The following is a 16,547-nucleotide window of genomic DNA, read 5'->3' on the forward strand; positions in this document are numbered from 1 at the left end:
GCTGCAGGCACATCTATCTTGGGAACATGCCTTCATTATTTACACAGAGAAAAGAGGGATTTTGGGTTCTCAAATCTCCTGATTCATGCCCTGACTAATAAGGTTCTTGTTTGCTTAACATTGCTCTGGTTTATGTGATGCTGAGATTGCAGTGAAATGAGAAACACTGCAGAGCAGCTAGCAAAATAACTTGAATTCAGGAAAAAAAAACATCAACATAGACATTTGCTTTTACTCTTACTTTGTTTTCAAGGTACAGAATTAAAGGTCTGCAAAATAGCATCACCTGATGTGCAGACAGAAACAGAATTCAAGATATATGTACATGCCGTTTGGGGTATGTAAATCTGGCTCCTGGCTGTCAGGTGTTCAGGGTGTGAGAGGGAAGAAGTGCTCAGAAAGATGGACTGAACCAGCAATTATGAAATGCCTTTTTCTCAAAGTCAGGCAGGAGGGGGGAAGCCAAGCTCAGCAGGTTCCCTGGGGAGAGCGAGAAGGAGAGAGAACCAGCAAAATTCCCACCGGAGACTCTTTGTTTCTGTTGCCAGTAGTTATCCCTCACCTGCAAAAGGTAAAAAAAAAGAAAACAGAGTACCTTTTCCCCTAATCCAAAAGCCTACATGTGAGGACAATCAAGCTCTACCACCTTGGAAACAAAGTGATAAGAAGGGCTTTTCCAGGACAGGCTTTTCCAGGATACAATGGCTAGGATCACTCTTATTTCTGTTCTCCTCCTCTGGGCAGCCACACGGCATGGAAGGGGAAATGAAATTACAGGTGAGTGATGCGAACCTGGTCAGACGACCACGGCTGTTGGGAGGATAGCTTAGTTTGGATGTGAGATATCTCTTTATTTGAAATTAACTGGCCAAGGTGACCAGTCTCCAGAGAGAACGGCCAATGTCTCAGTGGCCATTTAAGAATCCTCTGCTGATAATTAAACAAAGAAAAACTCACCAAGACAAAATGCAACCTTTGTCCCCATATCTTTGTCTCCAGGCAAAAGCCTTGTCATTTCCTTTGTGCCAGAAATGAATGAGTAGGATTGCTGCTTTGTGTTCAGTAATGTGCAAACTTTTATGAAAATTGTCTTTAAAATAAATTTTTGGAGGAAATTATGCAGTAATGTACCTGGAAAATTCATAGAGATGCATAAAATGAAGCTATAGGAGACATGTTTCTCTGTCATCTGTAGTGTGGGCTGTAATCTGGAAAAAATACTAACCCAATTGCTAGGTTGTAACTGCTAAATTAAATCCTAATTAGCCCTTAATTTCTGGTTTGATTTATTTAGATGGGAAAAGATGGCAATTTTTGCCTGCTTTTTGTTGCTTTTTTTTAAACTTTGATTGTTTTGCAAACCTTGGTTAAAATACAAACCTTATTTCTTGCAGCTTTGCAGGCTTTTCTGTTAATCTGTCAAACTCAGAGCTGAAAAAAAGTCAAAGGTGTTGAAAAAGAATTCAGAATAGTTGCAAAAATCAAGCCTTTAATCCTTTTTTTCTTCCATGCTTCACAGCTTTCACCTTTTAAGGCTGAATTTGAATTTGTCCTCTGTGAACCTGTTCCAACAAATTACTTTTAAGGTTTCACCAAGACAAGGAGCTTGTCTTTGGCTCTCGCTGTTCTCCAGCGAGGAAGGTTTTTGCAGATCCCAGCTCACTGTGGTGTTTCTGGCACTTGAGTGGTGAAGTTTCCAGAACTGCAGCTAAGTTTGTGGCATAAATGCTATCAAGCATTTTGTATTGCTCATTTTTTTTTGGTCATGCTCTCAGTTTTGATCTGGTCTGGCCTTGAGCTATAAGCAGCCTGCAACTAACACAGACTTTCCTTTCAGCCTTTCTTCTCAGGATTTGCTTCTATTATTAAAGTATTTACTTTTATTGTTTCTGCTCTTGCTTAACATAATAAAATGTATGTTTTCCCTCAGAGTGCTGAAAGCTTGTTCTTCCTAAGATAAAAATTTCAAGTCCTGAGATGATAGGTGTAATGTAGCCCTGCTGCTGTCAGGTGACTGCCTTCTCCTGCCTTGTGATTGACTTCAGCTTTGTATTGCTGGAAACAACAGCCAGTACATTTTAATTCCATTTGACAGTACCATAATCCCATCGATGGGGTAATGAGAATGGAAAGCCAATTTGCTAAAAAGCCCAGATTGATCTGAGCAACAGTGGTCAGCAAGAAACTGCTGTCAGCAAATAATTGAATTCTGTGAGTGCCACAGCTTGCTTTAAACTGGGTGGAAGTGATGGATGGTGGGGTAAGGCTGGTGGTGCTGCACCTTCCCCTGTCACCTTCAGGTTAACCTCTTCCAGCCAGGGTATCTCTTTGTACCACTAGAGCTGTATATCAGACTCTCTCTTTCAGCTTTGGCAGCCTCATTCTATACCTAGTATCAATGTTTAAGTATGAAATATGAGTTCATATCTGTCCTGACAGCTGTAGCTTCTAATTATAGACTATGTCTAATTCTATACTGCTTTATTTTCGGTTTCATACCTGTATTTATGTTGCACATTGCTGTAGAGCCTAAGCCAGCTCAGCTGACTCTGGAATTTTTAGCTTTCCGGTGCTACGTCCTCGCTACAGCCGGAGCGCTGCACGGACAACATGAATTCTCACTGCTCTCCTTACTTGGTTGTTCTCTTCCAGCACCTGCTTTGCTCTGACCTTGCTTATACATGAACTCTGGAGAAATGGAGGGATCACAGTGACAAGGAACCAGGCTAAACTGCCTCACACCCTGTAATATAAATTTATACTGGAACAGTATGATTCTTTACTGCAATAGTTTCTGTTTCTTGTTTCCATAGGGAAAAAGTTGACCTGTTGCTCCCACCTTCCCTGATCTCCAAGAGGTGTTTGTGCACTTTACCCAGATAAAGTCTAGATCCAAAATGATTTAACTTTTCTTTCCATCCCACTTGGGTATTCAGCCCAAAGTAATAAGAAAAAAAAAAAAGAAAAAGATGAAACAATTTTTTTTCTATCTTTTTTTGACCCATGCCCACATGCCTAAAAGTATTTGCTGGGCCACGTATTCTTGGAGCACTCAACACATGGCAAGGGAATGATTTGCAAAATGCAATGATAGATACATGTTTCTTGTAAGGCACTTGGTGCCTTGTGTGTATCAGTGATCAGCACAATGTACTGGATAAAACCCAGCCCTTGATCTTGGATTTCTGCTCCAGAACCCACATTTGTTCTCTTTTCTGCTTTCTCAGAGGGATATCCTAAAGTTAACCAGGGGATGGTGGCCACCTTACTTTCCCTGACTCACTTCACCTTCAGTTCTGTCCTGCACAGCCATCTATGTGTCAAGGCTGGGGGTACCAGCTTTTACAAACCTGGTGAGACCTCCGACCTGGTCACTGGGGTCCTCTCCTGGGTTAAGCAGGGTGTGGGTTTCAGCCTCTCAGGTTGAGACTGGCCAGCTGTATTGCTTCCTGCCCCTCACAACCATCTCCTTACATTCACTTTTTAAGGATGAAGAACAACACTGGTGTGTCTTCAGGGACACGAAGGTGTGTCAGCTGCAGTCTCTGGGTGGGACTGCACACAGAGGTGTTCTGTTTGAAGCTGGGGAAGAGGAGAAGCAGGGACTGGGGTTTCCAGATATGTCATTATTGATATTTTCTTGCTGACCAGCTCTAAGCAGCAGGGAGGTCTCTTGCTCTAACACATGCTCTCTGGAATATACCTGGCATCAAGCTTTGGTGTTTGCTGCAGATGGGTTAGGCAGAGCAGGGCCAGACTCCCTAGGGCCCAGTGCTCTCCCTTGCTATGGTCAGATGTGAGTTATTTAAGCTGGGGGTTGTCCATGGTCAGTCCCAGAACCTTCCCCTTCCTTCTGCTCATTCAAAGTGCCCTCGTCTGCAGGGAGGTGCCTGTGCCTCTGTTGAGGAATTGCACCAAGAAAATCCATTTTTCTGCATGGCCTTTTGAACATCTAAGGCAGGGGACATCGTTCAGGCTGTTTTCAAGCAGTGGCTAGGATTAGGGCTAAAGGAAGACCTTCTGGGTGACTTGGTTGAGCCAGCTTGAGGGATGCATTGTGGCCTGTGCTGTCTATCCCATGCTTTCTTCTGGACTGTCCTTGCACTGCAAATGGATCATCCTGTTCAAAGCTTTTTTACTGTTCCTGTTCAAATTACATATACAGCTTTTCTTTAGCTGGGAAATCTAAATATGATAAAAACACATGATTCCTAAGAACCTGAAAATTCTCTTTTAGTCTTCTTGAATTGCTTTTACAAGTTCCATCTCTTCAGGCAGGACATAAGTCGCACAAATAAGATAAGCCGTAAATATTTTAATTGTGTGCCTGCTGTGTATCCTGTGTTAGCTTCAGTCTGTGTGGCCCTGGTCCCCTCAGAGCTCTCAGAAATAACAATCCTGCCATACTTGAACCTCTGCAGCTAATTCCTGTTTATCCTTATGTTTCTTTTGCTCTGTCTAAAGGATGATACAGGCATTTTAATTCTATCCTGTCTTTTTCCCAAATGGGACACTGGGTGACTCAGCCCCTCTGGCTTCTATAACATCTCGTTAGCATGCAGCCTGATGTCTGTGACATGACTGTAGGTTTCTTACTGCTAATTCCTCAACTCCATCTGTTTTTGTTGCTGTTGGTTTTGTTTTTTTTTTCCCCAGCTCCTGCCCAAGTATTTCAGTTTTAAGTAAGCATGTAACAAGTTCACTCCTCATTAGGACTCGTATCAGAACTCCAGAAACCCATTGCCAGATTTCCATGAAATTATGTAAGTTAGTGAACTTATCACTTTGTTTATACTGAAGTTAATGAACCACAGCAGCTCTCAAAGGGCCTGATCTAATAAGTTCTGCCACAAATGCAGGTAGGCACCATAGGAGCTCCAGCAATACCTTTTGTGTCAGATATCTGAAAGTCCTTCCCAGTGATGTATGAGTACCCAGTTTTAGCCTAGGGTGATGTCTGAAAGACGTCTTGCCCCAGGCATCTACTGTGACTCATCTGTCCACGAGTTCCTTCGCCATTCCGTGTAGGCAGCATGAGCCTGGAGTGGACATCTAAAGTACTTGGATGACTCTGCCCTGGAAGTCCCTATTCTGCTCTACAGTTAATTTGTATTAGTGTATATTAATTTCCTTTATACTTACTGGGGTCAAATTGACCTTTTTCTGCTTTGCACCTGAAGGCACTGAGAGCTCTTTGAATTTTCTGCCAATCTGCATCCTTTTATGACTGAAGTGATGCTTATGACAAGCAGTCACTACTAATTCTCTCTTCAGTCCGTTTTCTGAAGTGGTGTTCTTCCTAACATCAGCCTTCCTGAAAATCACTTGTCTGTGTTGGTTCCATCGCTGCTTTCTCAGAACCGTATTTTAACCTGATACTGCAGGGAACTTATTTACTGGGGTGGTTAGTTAGTGCTGATCCCTTTCTTTCCTGTTTTGTTTGTTTGTTTGTTTTTCTCTACAGAAAAAGGCCTCTCTTTGCTAGGGTACCATCTGTGCAACTATAGCCTGACCAAAAACGTATTTAAAATGGTTGCCTACCAAAAATCCTATGAGAAAAGCACTTCCTGTGGAGGATGGATACCATGGATGGTGTGTCCCCGGACGTACTATAAAATGCAGTATCACACCATTGAAGTCCCTGAAACCATCACTCTTACAGATTGCTGTGAAGGATACGAACAAGTTGGATTCTACTGCTCTTTAGGTAAATTTCAGTCAGATTAATAGTTGAAATAAATGTTTCTGATGGCAGAGGATCCACTTTACTGTGACATGTGAAGGCTTAATTCAGTTTGGGGCAAGAGGTTCCTGTTCACTGAAATCAGTGAGTCTACAAAATCCTACAGTAAACTTGGTCCAACATGGTGAGGTGTAGACATGAAAGGCTAATGCTCCTAATTCTTGTTCTTTGCCAACTGTAGTCACAAATTCACTCAAGTTCCAGGTGAGCATGAAGAAGACACTTCCTTGTTACCCCTAAAAGGGCTTGTTACTTCTCCTGGTTCAGGGCAATATCTGTGGCCATGTGCAATAACTTGTGCAGCCTAGCCTCGTGCTCTGTATGCTCTGAGCCTGCTTGCATTCACAATGGCAGCTTTTTTCTTAAAAGTAATTCAGGATGAACTAGGATAACATCTCCTTTGATCTGGAGCAGGGTCAGTTCCCAGGATGCAAATCCAGTTTTGATGTTAACTGAAAACAGCCTGTGGCCTCCAGACAAGTTGGTACCAACTGCTTTTTGATCAAAACTAAGGCCCTAAGGTCCATTTTCTTTGGCTTGGTTACCTAGGGCTGTGTTGGAGGACTGGAAACTGGTGAACCTTTTGGTGGATCTGATCTGAAATCTGAGTGTAACAAGACTCTACTTGGAAAGATCCGATCATCTTTGACTCAAGATGGAAGCTTTTTCCCCTTTCCACATCAGGGCTATCAGCTGTCAACAAGATATTGCTAATTTTTAGCATAACTCGATTCATTGGTGGAAGGGATTCCTTGAGGAAAAGTAACCTTTTTTTTTTTTTAATGGATGATGCCACATACTTTTAAGCTGAACAGGCATCTTAGATTAGTTAGCCCAACATCGAACTGCTCCAGCATCCAGGAATGTTCTGTAGGACTTAGTTTTGTCTCTTATTTTCAATATAACATTGTATTTTCTTCATTTCCCCTTTTCAAGTTATAATCCTGGGAATTTACATAGCCTCAACACTGTAGCAAAAGATTGAAATGGAAAGGTCCTTTTGCAGCCCTAACCCTCACTTTGTGTCATAAGACATGGGTGACTCAGTTCCATGGGAATGTCACTGAACCTGTTCCTGCATCCAGTCACCTAACATGAGAGGTTATTAGCTATATGTCATGTCATGGGATCTGTAGAGAGCAATGTGTTCATCCTATTTTGGAAAATGAACTTCCAAACAATTTTTGCAAGGTATTTTCTCAGCAGGTACTAGTAGAATATTGTGTCTAGCAGGAAAATTCCTTTGACATGAGGACGGGAACACAGACGTGGTGGTTGTGTTATACTTGTTCTTAAAATGATTTGATAGAGAAGAGGAATGAAAGCATAATTAGATACACATCATCTCTCATTTATTGTTTCTTGCAGTTTTTTGGCTCTGTGGCTGTTGTGGAGTGTCAGAATTTGCCCTGCAGATTACAGTATGTCCAGGCAGTCTTCTCAGACTGGCAACAGACAAGCAGCAGTTCCGCGCTGGGGAAAATCTCCAGTAGATCTGTGTAGGGTTGACTAGTCACTTCAGCGAGGCCTTTTTGACATACATGCATATGTATACATGTGTGTACATATGTGTCAAATGACAAGGCTTGAGAAGCAATCACAGAAAATGGCTTTTTAATTCTGTAGCACGAGGAGATAGCTGTGTGGGCTGAGTGTCTCTAGCTGGCTGTGGTTGTCTCGATTTGCACGAGAAGCTGTATGAGTGATCAGGATTTTCAAAGTGTTTCAGAACCTCTGAAAGTCAAGACCGTCTTCTTGGGTGGAAAAAAAATAAGGCATCTTGTTAACACTTGAAATATTTTTTTCCTGGTATAATCCCATGCCTTTTAAAAGCATCTCTAGGGATATTTTAGGCTTGAGAGTTGTCAATGAGTTTATTTCAACTGACATTAACAATTCTGTAAACGTCTTGTAAAGCTGAGCTGCAGAATCTGCTCTCTGTCCTTGCTGTATCGTTGATGGGCACTTTGAGCAAGTTTATCCGTGAAGTACTGTGGTCACCTTGACTCTTTTTCCTGTCAAAGTTAATTTGGGAATGTTTTAAACCATGAAAGGATTTGTATGGCTTCTAGGTGATTTCTGTGTTTACATTGCTCCAGTATCTTTGCTTTTTCAGGGCATTAGTCATAAAGTCTGTGAATGGTAATGTGCTGTCTAGACACAGCCTTAAATAAATGATGAAAAGAGAAACTGGAACTGCTGAAATTACTGCGTAGCATGCTGTTGAACTGCTGCTATTTTCCTCTTGACGTTATCCATGCTGGCATGCTCTCCATCCCACTAGGGGCAGAAGGGTCTCCATGACCTTTCACGGTAACTGCTCCTGGCCACTCCCCACCTTTTCTTCCTAGAAGGAAACATTTACCCCTGCCTGGGATGTGGCAGGCTCTGCTTTCCCTATTTCTTTACTGTTGGGGAAAAAATGTGTAGAAGGTTAGTCAAGTTACTCCGGCTGTTCTCACTACCTGCCTGTCAATCCACTGGGACAGTGTTACACATGCAGGCGTGAATTAACTGAAGTCTCTTAAGCAGAAATGAAAGAGTTAAGTATCTAAAAGTTGGGAAGTGCTAGAAATCTTTGTTTCCTCTCTTTGTGCCTATGCATGCAGATGAATAAACTCTTAATTACCTGATCTGGAGCTGCATTGCCCCAAGGATCACGTTTCGCTGGGATGCTCAGGGATGACGCAGCCCCTCTAAGGAGCTCCCCAGCAGCACATCATCCTGGCCACAGAATTCGGTGTGTGGTGCAGTGCTCTGCTGAGCTTTTTTTCTGAATGGAGAGTTATTTATCACTTATTAAGGGGAATCCTGGTGCAACTCATGGACAGAACTTTGTCTTCATGAAGTCTGTGGGAAGGGATTTTATTTTCTCCATCTTTCATAGCTGGACAACTGAGCTGTAGAGAAACTAAGATTAAACAATTTTGTTTGCCCATTCGCAGACACCTAGGGTGCAGTTGTACTTTTTTGTGTTTGATTTTGCTTCCCAGAGTGCTTAGCGCTGGCTTTGACAACTTGTGTGGTTGGAGCATAGAGCCTCATGTCTTTGATGGTGACTGTGAGCAGTACCCTGGTTGCTAACCAGGACCCAGGGCTTCAGGTCAGGTTCCTGGACCTGCAAATCCCATGGATCTGGAAGGTTGTTACATGTTTGTTGTACAAAATTTTCCCAAGATCTTCCAGGATTTTTTTTTTTTTTCAGGTAGAGATAGGGTCCAATTCTCCAGGCTAGTTTCCAGCTGTTTGAATCAATGGCATGGTTACTTCTCCTGGTGACTTGTCTGCCGCCCTCCTTCCACCTTGCCACATAAGATGAAACCAGAGAGCTTCCTTATCTGCCATCTAGCTACTTGATCCCCAGCTGGGGAGGAAAGAGTGCATCAGCAGGCAGTGAAGTCTGCTTTTTAAGCACGTGGGTACAAAAATACCTTGAAATTAGAAGACCCAAACAACTTTAATCTTGGAGTTTCTTAACTCGAGAGCACTTGATTTGCCATGCTAAGACCACGCTTTAATCAGGACTTGCTTTGTGTGCACAGCTTTCTGAGGTTCAGTTTAGGTGACCAGGTAGTTCCTCAGCAGGGCTGGGTCCTTTCAGAGCCTGCATGCAGATCTTTGCATGCTGGGTCTAACCAGAGCAGTGGGCAGCTGTGGCACAGTTGTCCCTCCTGCTCTGGCTGTCACCAGAAAGCCATGGGACAGCGGTGTCACCAGGGGCACATGGGCAGTCTTGCAGCATCTCCCTGGGCTGTGAAGGGGGAGACTTTGCCCAGAGGCAGATGTCTCCAGCTGCCATAGGGTTTGGGTCTCCTGTGTGCCTCCAGCAGCCACAGAAATGGGATTCCAGGTGTGGGAGGCTACGTCCCTGCCTATTCCCTCTGGTATCTGCTTAGGGGCCTCCTGCCCAGGAACTATCTTATCCCTTTCTGAGCTCACTGAATCAATCCTCACCATCCTGTGATGATGAACTGCAGTTTGCTCCCCTTTGGGCTAAGAAGCCCATATTTCTGCCCATTTTATTACTGTGGGCTCTGGTCAATACCAGCTCCCCTTCCACCTTATCAAATATCCTTTTGGGATAGTGTAAACCTTGATTGCGTCCTCCTCAGCTTTCCCCTCTCTGCAGCAAAATATCCCAGCCTTTATACTGGTCTGTCCTTGGAGCTCATCTGCTCCATTCAGTTACGTACCCCACGCCTTTCCTGGCTGCATTAACCCCGGGGGGAGCAGGGCTACATTTCATTAAGTTTATTCTGAGCACACACGGGTTGTTTTTGTGCTCCAAAGGTCATGTTCCCCCATCGTACAACAACTGCATCCCGGCTGAATTTCAGGAGCCCCTGGCTCCTGAACGTGTTCTGGTGAATCATACAGCTTTCCATAGGGGAGGGTATTAAATATCTGTCAGATGTTGAACCAGAACATCCTGGTGCTGCCCTCCATCCTGACTAACCCCTGTACAGGCAGTTGGGATGGAAAGCATCCATCTGAGCAAGCAACGCCTAGCAGCCCCCAAAGAGGCCGAAAGCAGGGTCATATGATGAAAGCTGCCAGTCTGCTTTTGCAAAAGGCTTTGCCAGGAGCTGTGCCTGTAATATCATAGATTTGTCTCCACCTTCTGATGCCTGAGACAAATGCAGGGTTTTGGTAGCCTGGCTCTGCCGCACCCTCTGGGTGAAACCCAGCCCATCCAAATAGAGTGAGGGAGAGGAGGGTGGGGGGGGGATGTTACAGCTGGTGTCCCCCAGCATCTGTCTCGGAGGAGATGCCCTCTATCCTGTGGTCACAGCAGACCTGGGGGATCTCATGTGGGCAGGCTGGTAACTGAGCTTGTGTTGCCAAGCACTGCGTGCTGCCTTGCTGCTTTCATGCGTTTATTCAGATAACAGAGGAGAAAGGTCTATGCTTTATCCTACTGACAAAGAAGTTGGCTGGGTGGCTCCCTGGTGCTGGCAGTGTTGCTTGGTAGGTGACTGTTCCCAAGATGATTGGAGAATGTAAATCGAATTTCCGAAGTGCCTCTGTACAATTAGGCAGAAATGTGATGTGAATCCATCTCTGTTTCCGCTGATGCAAAAATGACGACCTTTTGATTTTAGATAAATGGCTAGTGTGGCACTCAGCCAGGATTCAATAGTGTTTTTCTGAGATTGCATGTGACTCATTAAATCTTTTACACTGCAGTTAAACATGCCAAAAAAAAACCTCAGGTGGAAAAAGCTGCATTGAGCCCCAAGCCTGCTCGCACCGCATCGCAGAGCGGGCGGGGTTCAGATGCTTGTGTCAAACTTATCAAGATCCACCTCCTTTGAATAGTAAGGAGCGCTGGTGGTACACCAACACAGGGAAATCCCGTGGTGTTCGTGTCTGTGCAAGATCCCAGTGTGACAGGCTGCTTGGCCTCTCTGTGTGGGAGGCTAGGATAGAGCAATTGTGTGGCTCTGGGAATGTGTGTGGGACTCATCTAAAGGCAACTGAGGCTGTGTCACACCTTACTGTGGTGTTAGACTAGAAATAAGGAAGAAGATTTCTAGTAGTAGGACATGTTTGGGGGAATGGCCAGCAGTGCCAGCTCCAGAGCCAGAAGCAGAGGTTCCTAGTCCAGGCTGGGAAGCAGAATAGGACTATTGGGGTTTGCCAGACAAAGAAGTAACTTCAGTACGTTTGCACTTAGGGTTGGGGTTTTTTTTTTGGTTTGTTTTCTTATCCTTCTACTGCAAATCAGCCTATGACTCAAAGTGAACTTTAGAGGCAGAGCTGGTCCTGAGGAAGACTGAGGAGGGCAAGTGCCCTTGGTTTGCAGGAGTGAAGGGGCCCACAACACAGGAGGCTGCATTAGGTAGCAGGTGAAATCTTGCTCCCTGTAAGGCAGTCAGCCATTCACCAGGGCTGGGGTCTGGGTTTGGTTCCCAGAGCTCTTTCAGCAACTCTACGTGGAAGATGCTCACAGCCCTGTTAAAGCTTTGACTGTGTGCACACGAAGTATACACACAGTGTATCAAATACAATAGAAAAAGGTGTGGGAAAGTGCTGTCCCATGTGTTCTGCATGGAAATCTTTGAAATTAAACCTGCACATAACCTGCCTGCTGCTGAGAGGTCTCAACTTAGTGCCTTCCCTTTTTTCCAGCCTGTGTGTTTTGGCAGGTTTTTCAGAGGAGGTGTGGAGGGTAGGTTTAGATTAGATGTTAAGAAGAAATTCTTTACTATGAGGGTGGGGAGGCACAGATTCCCCAGAGAAGCTGTGACTGCCCCCTCCTTGGCAGCGTCCAAGGCCAGGTTGGATGGGGCTTTAGGCAGCCTGGTCTGGTGAAGGGAAGCCCATGGCGGGGGGATTGGAACTAGGTGGGCTTTGAGGTCCCTTCCAACCCAAAGTATTCTATGACTCTATGACCCCCAACATTAAATTATGCTTACTTCTCTTAATTACCTTTCAGAGACCCTTGACGAGCATACTGTGGGCCCCCCAAAAGACAAGGACAATAGTCTTAAAGCTACTGGTATTAGTGGGCTTTCTTTATGCAAATATGACTGCAGATCCAGCTGCAGAAGTGGCTGAAAATTATAGATGTTGAGTTTTGCATCCATTCTCTGAGTTCGATCCCTGGATTGTGGATTGAGCTGGAGGATCGGAGTACTAAAAATCACGTCTGCTGTGATATCTGCTATGGAGTGTGGTAAAAGTTGAAGCTTTCTGCTTGCAATAGCCTCCAGTCTACTATCCACTGGTAGAGAGTGTGACCTGGAATATGCACATAGCAGCAAGTTGCATAGATCTAGTTTAAATCTTGACTAATCAAGACAATTTGCCTGTTTAAGAAGGTTACTTTGTTGAGGCCGAAAGTGCTGGATTCAATATTCCCTTCTGCTTCTCAAAAACCTCATTTACTTTTATTCAGAGCCTTGGGATACAGAAATTGAAAAGCCACACAAATGACGCTTGGTTAGTTTGCTACAGACCTTGCATTTGCTATGGATTTTATGATGTTGAATGTGGTTTTCCCGTGCTACATCCTGTTCCTATTGCAAGAATCATTTTCACTTCTCTCCTGGCTGACTTTAATCTCCCAGTAATGGACCAAGAGTTGGTAGGGTCAAAAACCTGCAGGTGGCAAACGACTGGAGAAGAGAAATGGTTTAGATTGATTGGAAAGACGAGAGCTGAGCATTACTTGGAGCTGTGCTTGAGAGCGTGGGTGAGAGTAATGTTTGCAGAGCTTAGAAGTATTTTCTCTTTCCATCCGGAGAAGAGTGTGAGCTGGCATTGAGCCACAACCACCCTCTGCCCTTGGCTTGGGGAGAAGAAACCTTCTGCCTTAGCTGCCCTCTCCACAGGGCTGTCCAGGATGGGCTACTGACTGCGCCAGGGTGGCTGGATGGCTGATACAGAGCGGGTGCTGCCAGTCTGCAGGCCACAGGCTGGGTTCTGCTCTCCTTCCCCTCTGTGTAACCCTCCCAGCTGCACCCGAGAGTGGCGTCTTGTCTCTGCTCTCACCTGACATTGTCAATTACTACAGCCAAAGGTTGCAGTGAAAGGTTAAATGAAAACTCCTGATTTCTAGTTTAGACATTGCCTGTTTTCTTTAATCATTATATGCTATTTAGTTCAGTCACAGCTGACATCAGGCACACTTTCTGTTTAGCAGCACTTTAGTGTCTCCGCATTTAGAAACTGTCTGTCTGTCCATCCATCCATCTATCCATCCATGCATACACACAGACACACAATTATTAATGGAAAATTATCAATTCGAAGTTTCTATAACAGAAATGTCATGAAGAAGAGAAAAATCTGAGAACACTTATACTTTTCAAGTGAAATGATGGTATTTTAGATGGCTGTTTTCTCTCCATTAAAACCTCAGAACAGACAGACTTCTAAAATGAGGAGGAGGTATTTGCTGTAAATTAAATAGCACAATTTTATGGAAACAATTTTCTGTATTTTTGTTCTCAGAAATGTTTTGGTGGGGTTTTTTTGTTTGGGTTGTTTTTTTTTTTTTTTTCTTTTTTCCTCAGCACTCAATAGATCCAGTGTATTTGCCTCAAGACCTGGTATCTGTCCAATGGAGAATATGGAAACATCTGATTATCCTTGCACGTTCGATACTGAATGTCCAGGGCTTAAAAAATGCTGCAACTCGTCCAAAGGAGCAGGCTGTGTGGATCCAGTGCCAGAGGGTATGTTACTGATAAATTCAAGACTGCTTCTAACAGAAATACGCTTCATTTTTCCTTCTGAGACTGGGAGTGGGCAGGAAAACTGTTACCATGGCTCTTCATAAAACAAATACGGGAATATGCTTTGGACCAGTTCCAGGATATTCAGTTTCAGTATTGCACCTGCAACTGCTGAACTGGTCCAGCACCTTGCTCAGCTGCTTCTCCTTTGCTGGTGCCACTGCCCGAGGCGCACGGTGAACGAGGCCGTGGCTGATAGCGCGTGTGGGCCCTTTGCGTTTGCCAAGCTAAAGCTCGCTTCGGTTTCTCAGGGACTTCCTACAGCTCTGCTGCTGCCTGCAGCGTCAGACCTGGGGTGACTCAGCTGTTTTATTTTGTACACTCCAGGAAGAAGGTTCTGGTACAACGTGACAGTGCTTGTGAAAATGGATTTTAACGAATTAATCAGAGTGGATTCCCACCTTCTAAATCATTCGCGGCTCTTGCACTCCATGGTAGGTACAAACTCAAATGCTCCCCTGTGTTGCCTGTTGGCCTCCACGTTTCTGTTACTCAGTAACCACATCTTGCTTCATAGTCCCTGTGCTGGGCATAACCTTGTTGACCAGTTGCACACCATTTGTCCTGCCAGATCTGATTTTTTGGCCCTAACTTGTTCCTAATTAGTGAATGTCAGCCTCATCCTCAAGAAGCTCAAGTAACCTTCATTTATCAGCTTCTTTAGTAACTTTTCCAGGTCTCTTCTAAAGGCAATTTAAAGACCTTCTGAAATACAGGTGTTTTTTTCCTGCTTAAGTGACCACTGCTCCAGCCCTGTCTCAGTGCAGTTTTGGGTCTATGATGACTGATCTGGTCCATATTTCCAGACCTGCAAAGCCTGATGTTTTCTGATAAAGACTTTTGAGCTAAACCTTTCAAGGGACAAACCTCACCTATTGCACTGAGACCTACGTGGCATGTAGACTTGGCAGCGCCATAAGTTGCGCCGTGAAACCCCAGGATTATGGCTGGGGACTGTTTCTGGGTCAAAGACATTGTCATTCTTGCCACAAAAGCAGGGCTGGGGCAGACAGTATAATAAGGACTAGAGGGCAGTTTATCTTGGTCTAAAGGAACCTATGGCAAAGCCAAACACTCAAGAAATAGGAAATATAAACTGAAGCTTTGTGGTGAGCTGCTACTCAGAGGAATGTCTTCTAGGCCCTGTCTGCTCCACTGACTCATAATATTCAGTCCACCCCCATGTCCCTTCTCTCACCCCTGACTCACAGTTGTGATGACTTTGTCAGTCCTCAGGTCTCTCTGTGGCTCTCAGTCCCAGCCTCCTTGCTCAAACTATTGCTTTTCTATTCCCTTTGCCGTGAGTCTTTTTAGTTGCTTAAAGCACTAAGTGCTGGACAGCTTTATTACAGATTAAGTAATCACATGTCTAATGTATATTCTGTCCATTGATATTTTGGTATTTAAGCATTACAAGCCAAAGTGACTCTTTCCCTATCTCCCTGGGTTGCCTTTTCCTGCCTCAGGATTTGAGATCTGACACGCAGTTCCACAGCTCCCTGAGCCACCATTACTGTAACTCTGTTGCAACACGCGATGCTGATCAGAAGAGCTCACCTGGCGTAAATACAGAATCGAATGTTGCCACTTTGCTGTGGCTTCTGAATTGGTTCTTTCTACAGTCAGGTGACAATGGCAAACACCCCAAAGGTTATGCCTCACTGGCATGCAGTTGTGCCGAGAAACGAGCGAGATAATGAGTTGTTTGTTCCCCTGCCTTCCAGATTACCGGTGCGTTGCAGCACTTGAATGTCTCCGCGCACCATATCCAGAGTAACAGTGCAGAAGTGTACACGGGCACTGTGGCCTCCCAGGTCCTCGTTGGGCTGCACCAGCCAGCTCCGCTCGTGGAGGTTTCTTCTTCCTTGAAGGACATCGTGAAGCGTGTGTATGAAGTGATTGACACACAAGTGCAAGGTCATTTATTTTACTCCTGTCATGGGGGAAAGCTTTTTTAGGGGGTTTCACCCCTCTTCACTTGGGATTTCATCTATATGACCATCAGTTTGCTTTCAAAATTCTTGCAAACTTTGCAAATATGGCCCTAACACTTGTGTGGTAGGGTGGAATGGGTTGTAGTTTATAATTGGTTTGGAGTGAAAAGTTTGGAGGAGAATACTCTTGAATCCCCAAATTAGTTTATTTTCTCCTAATAGCATAGCAGATCTTCAGATTAAAAAGAAAAGGTGTCCATATTTGACACAATCATTAGTTGTATTAAACAGGCTCTTACAAATAGTGTTTTCCTGGGAAGCAGGTATACTCTGGTTTTAGAGACGTGTCACTTCCAGTAGCTTGCATGAAACAAGTTGTATTTATAATCTGTTAATTTCTATGGTGCATTACTACCTACTTTTTAAATGTTAGGCAAATATTTAAATATATACGGTTTAAATTATTTTAATCTACTTACTGCTGTGCAGTTAACTGAACATTTTCCCTCCTGAAGTGCATCCATAAGCACTGTCACCATCACTTCTCACCCTGTGTTTACTTTTGAAAACACAGTCCAACTTTCAGTGAAATCACTGGGTAGATCTCCTTCTCCTGATGCTGTCTCT

At 44.2% G+C, this 16,547-nt stretch overlaps 1 protein-coding gene across 1 annotated transcript in view; it reads left to right on the forward strand.

The window, feature by feature from the left end:
- Nucleotides 1–5,466: 5,466 nt before the first annotated feature.
- UMODL1 (uromodulin like 1) overlaps nucleotides 5,467–16,547 on the forward strand; it is a gene marked incomplete at its 3' end in the record, with an annotated part of 44,771 nt that continues 33,690 nt past the window's right edge. Inside the window, exons 1-4 of the mRNA XM_084271241.1 lie at nucleotides 5,467–5,707; nucleotides 13,765–13,926; nucleotides 14,314–14,420; nucleotides 15,711–15,903. Of these exons, the coding sequence (XP_084127367.1) occupies nucleotides 5,530–5,707; nucleotides 13,765–13,926; nucleotides 14,314–14,420; nucleotides 15,711–15,903 (640 nt within the window). The 5' untranslated portion in view covers nucleotides 5,467–5,529. The remainder of the gene's footprint in view (nucleotides 5,708–13,764; nucleotides 13,927–14,313; nucleotides 14,421–15,710; nucleotides 15,904–16,547) is intronic.

The sequence above is a fragment of the Gallinula chloropus genome (assembly GCF_964237585.1).
Source record: "Gallinula chloropus genome assembly, chromosome: 1".
Taxonomy (NCBI): Eukaryota; Metazoa; Chordata; class Aves; order Gruiformes; family Rallidae; genus Gallinula; species Gallinula chloropus.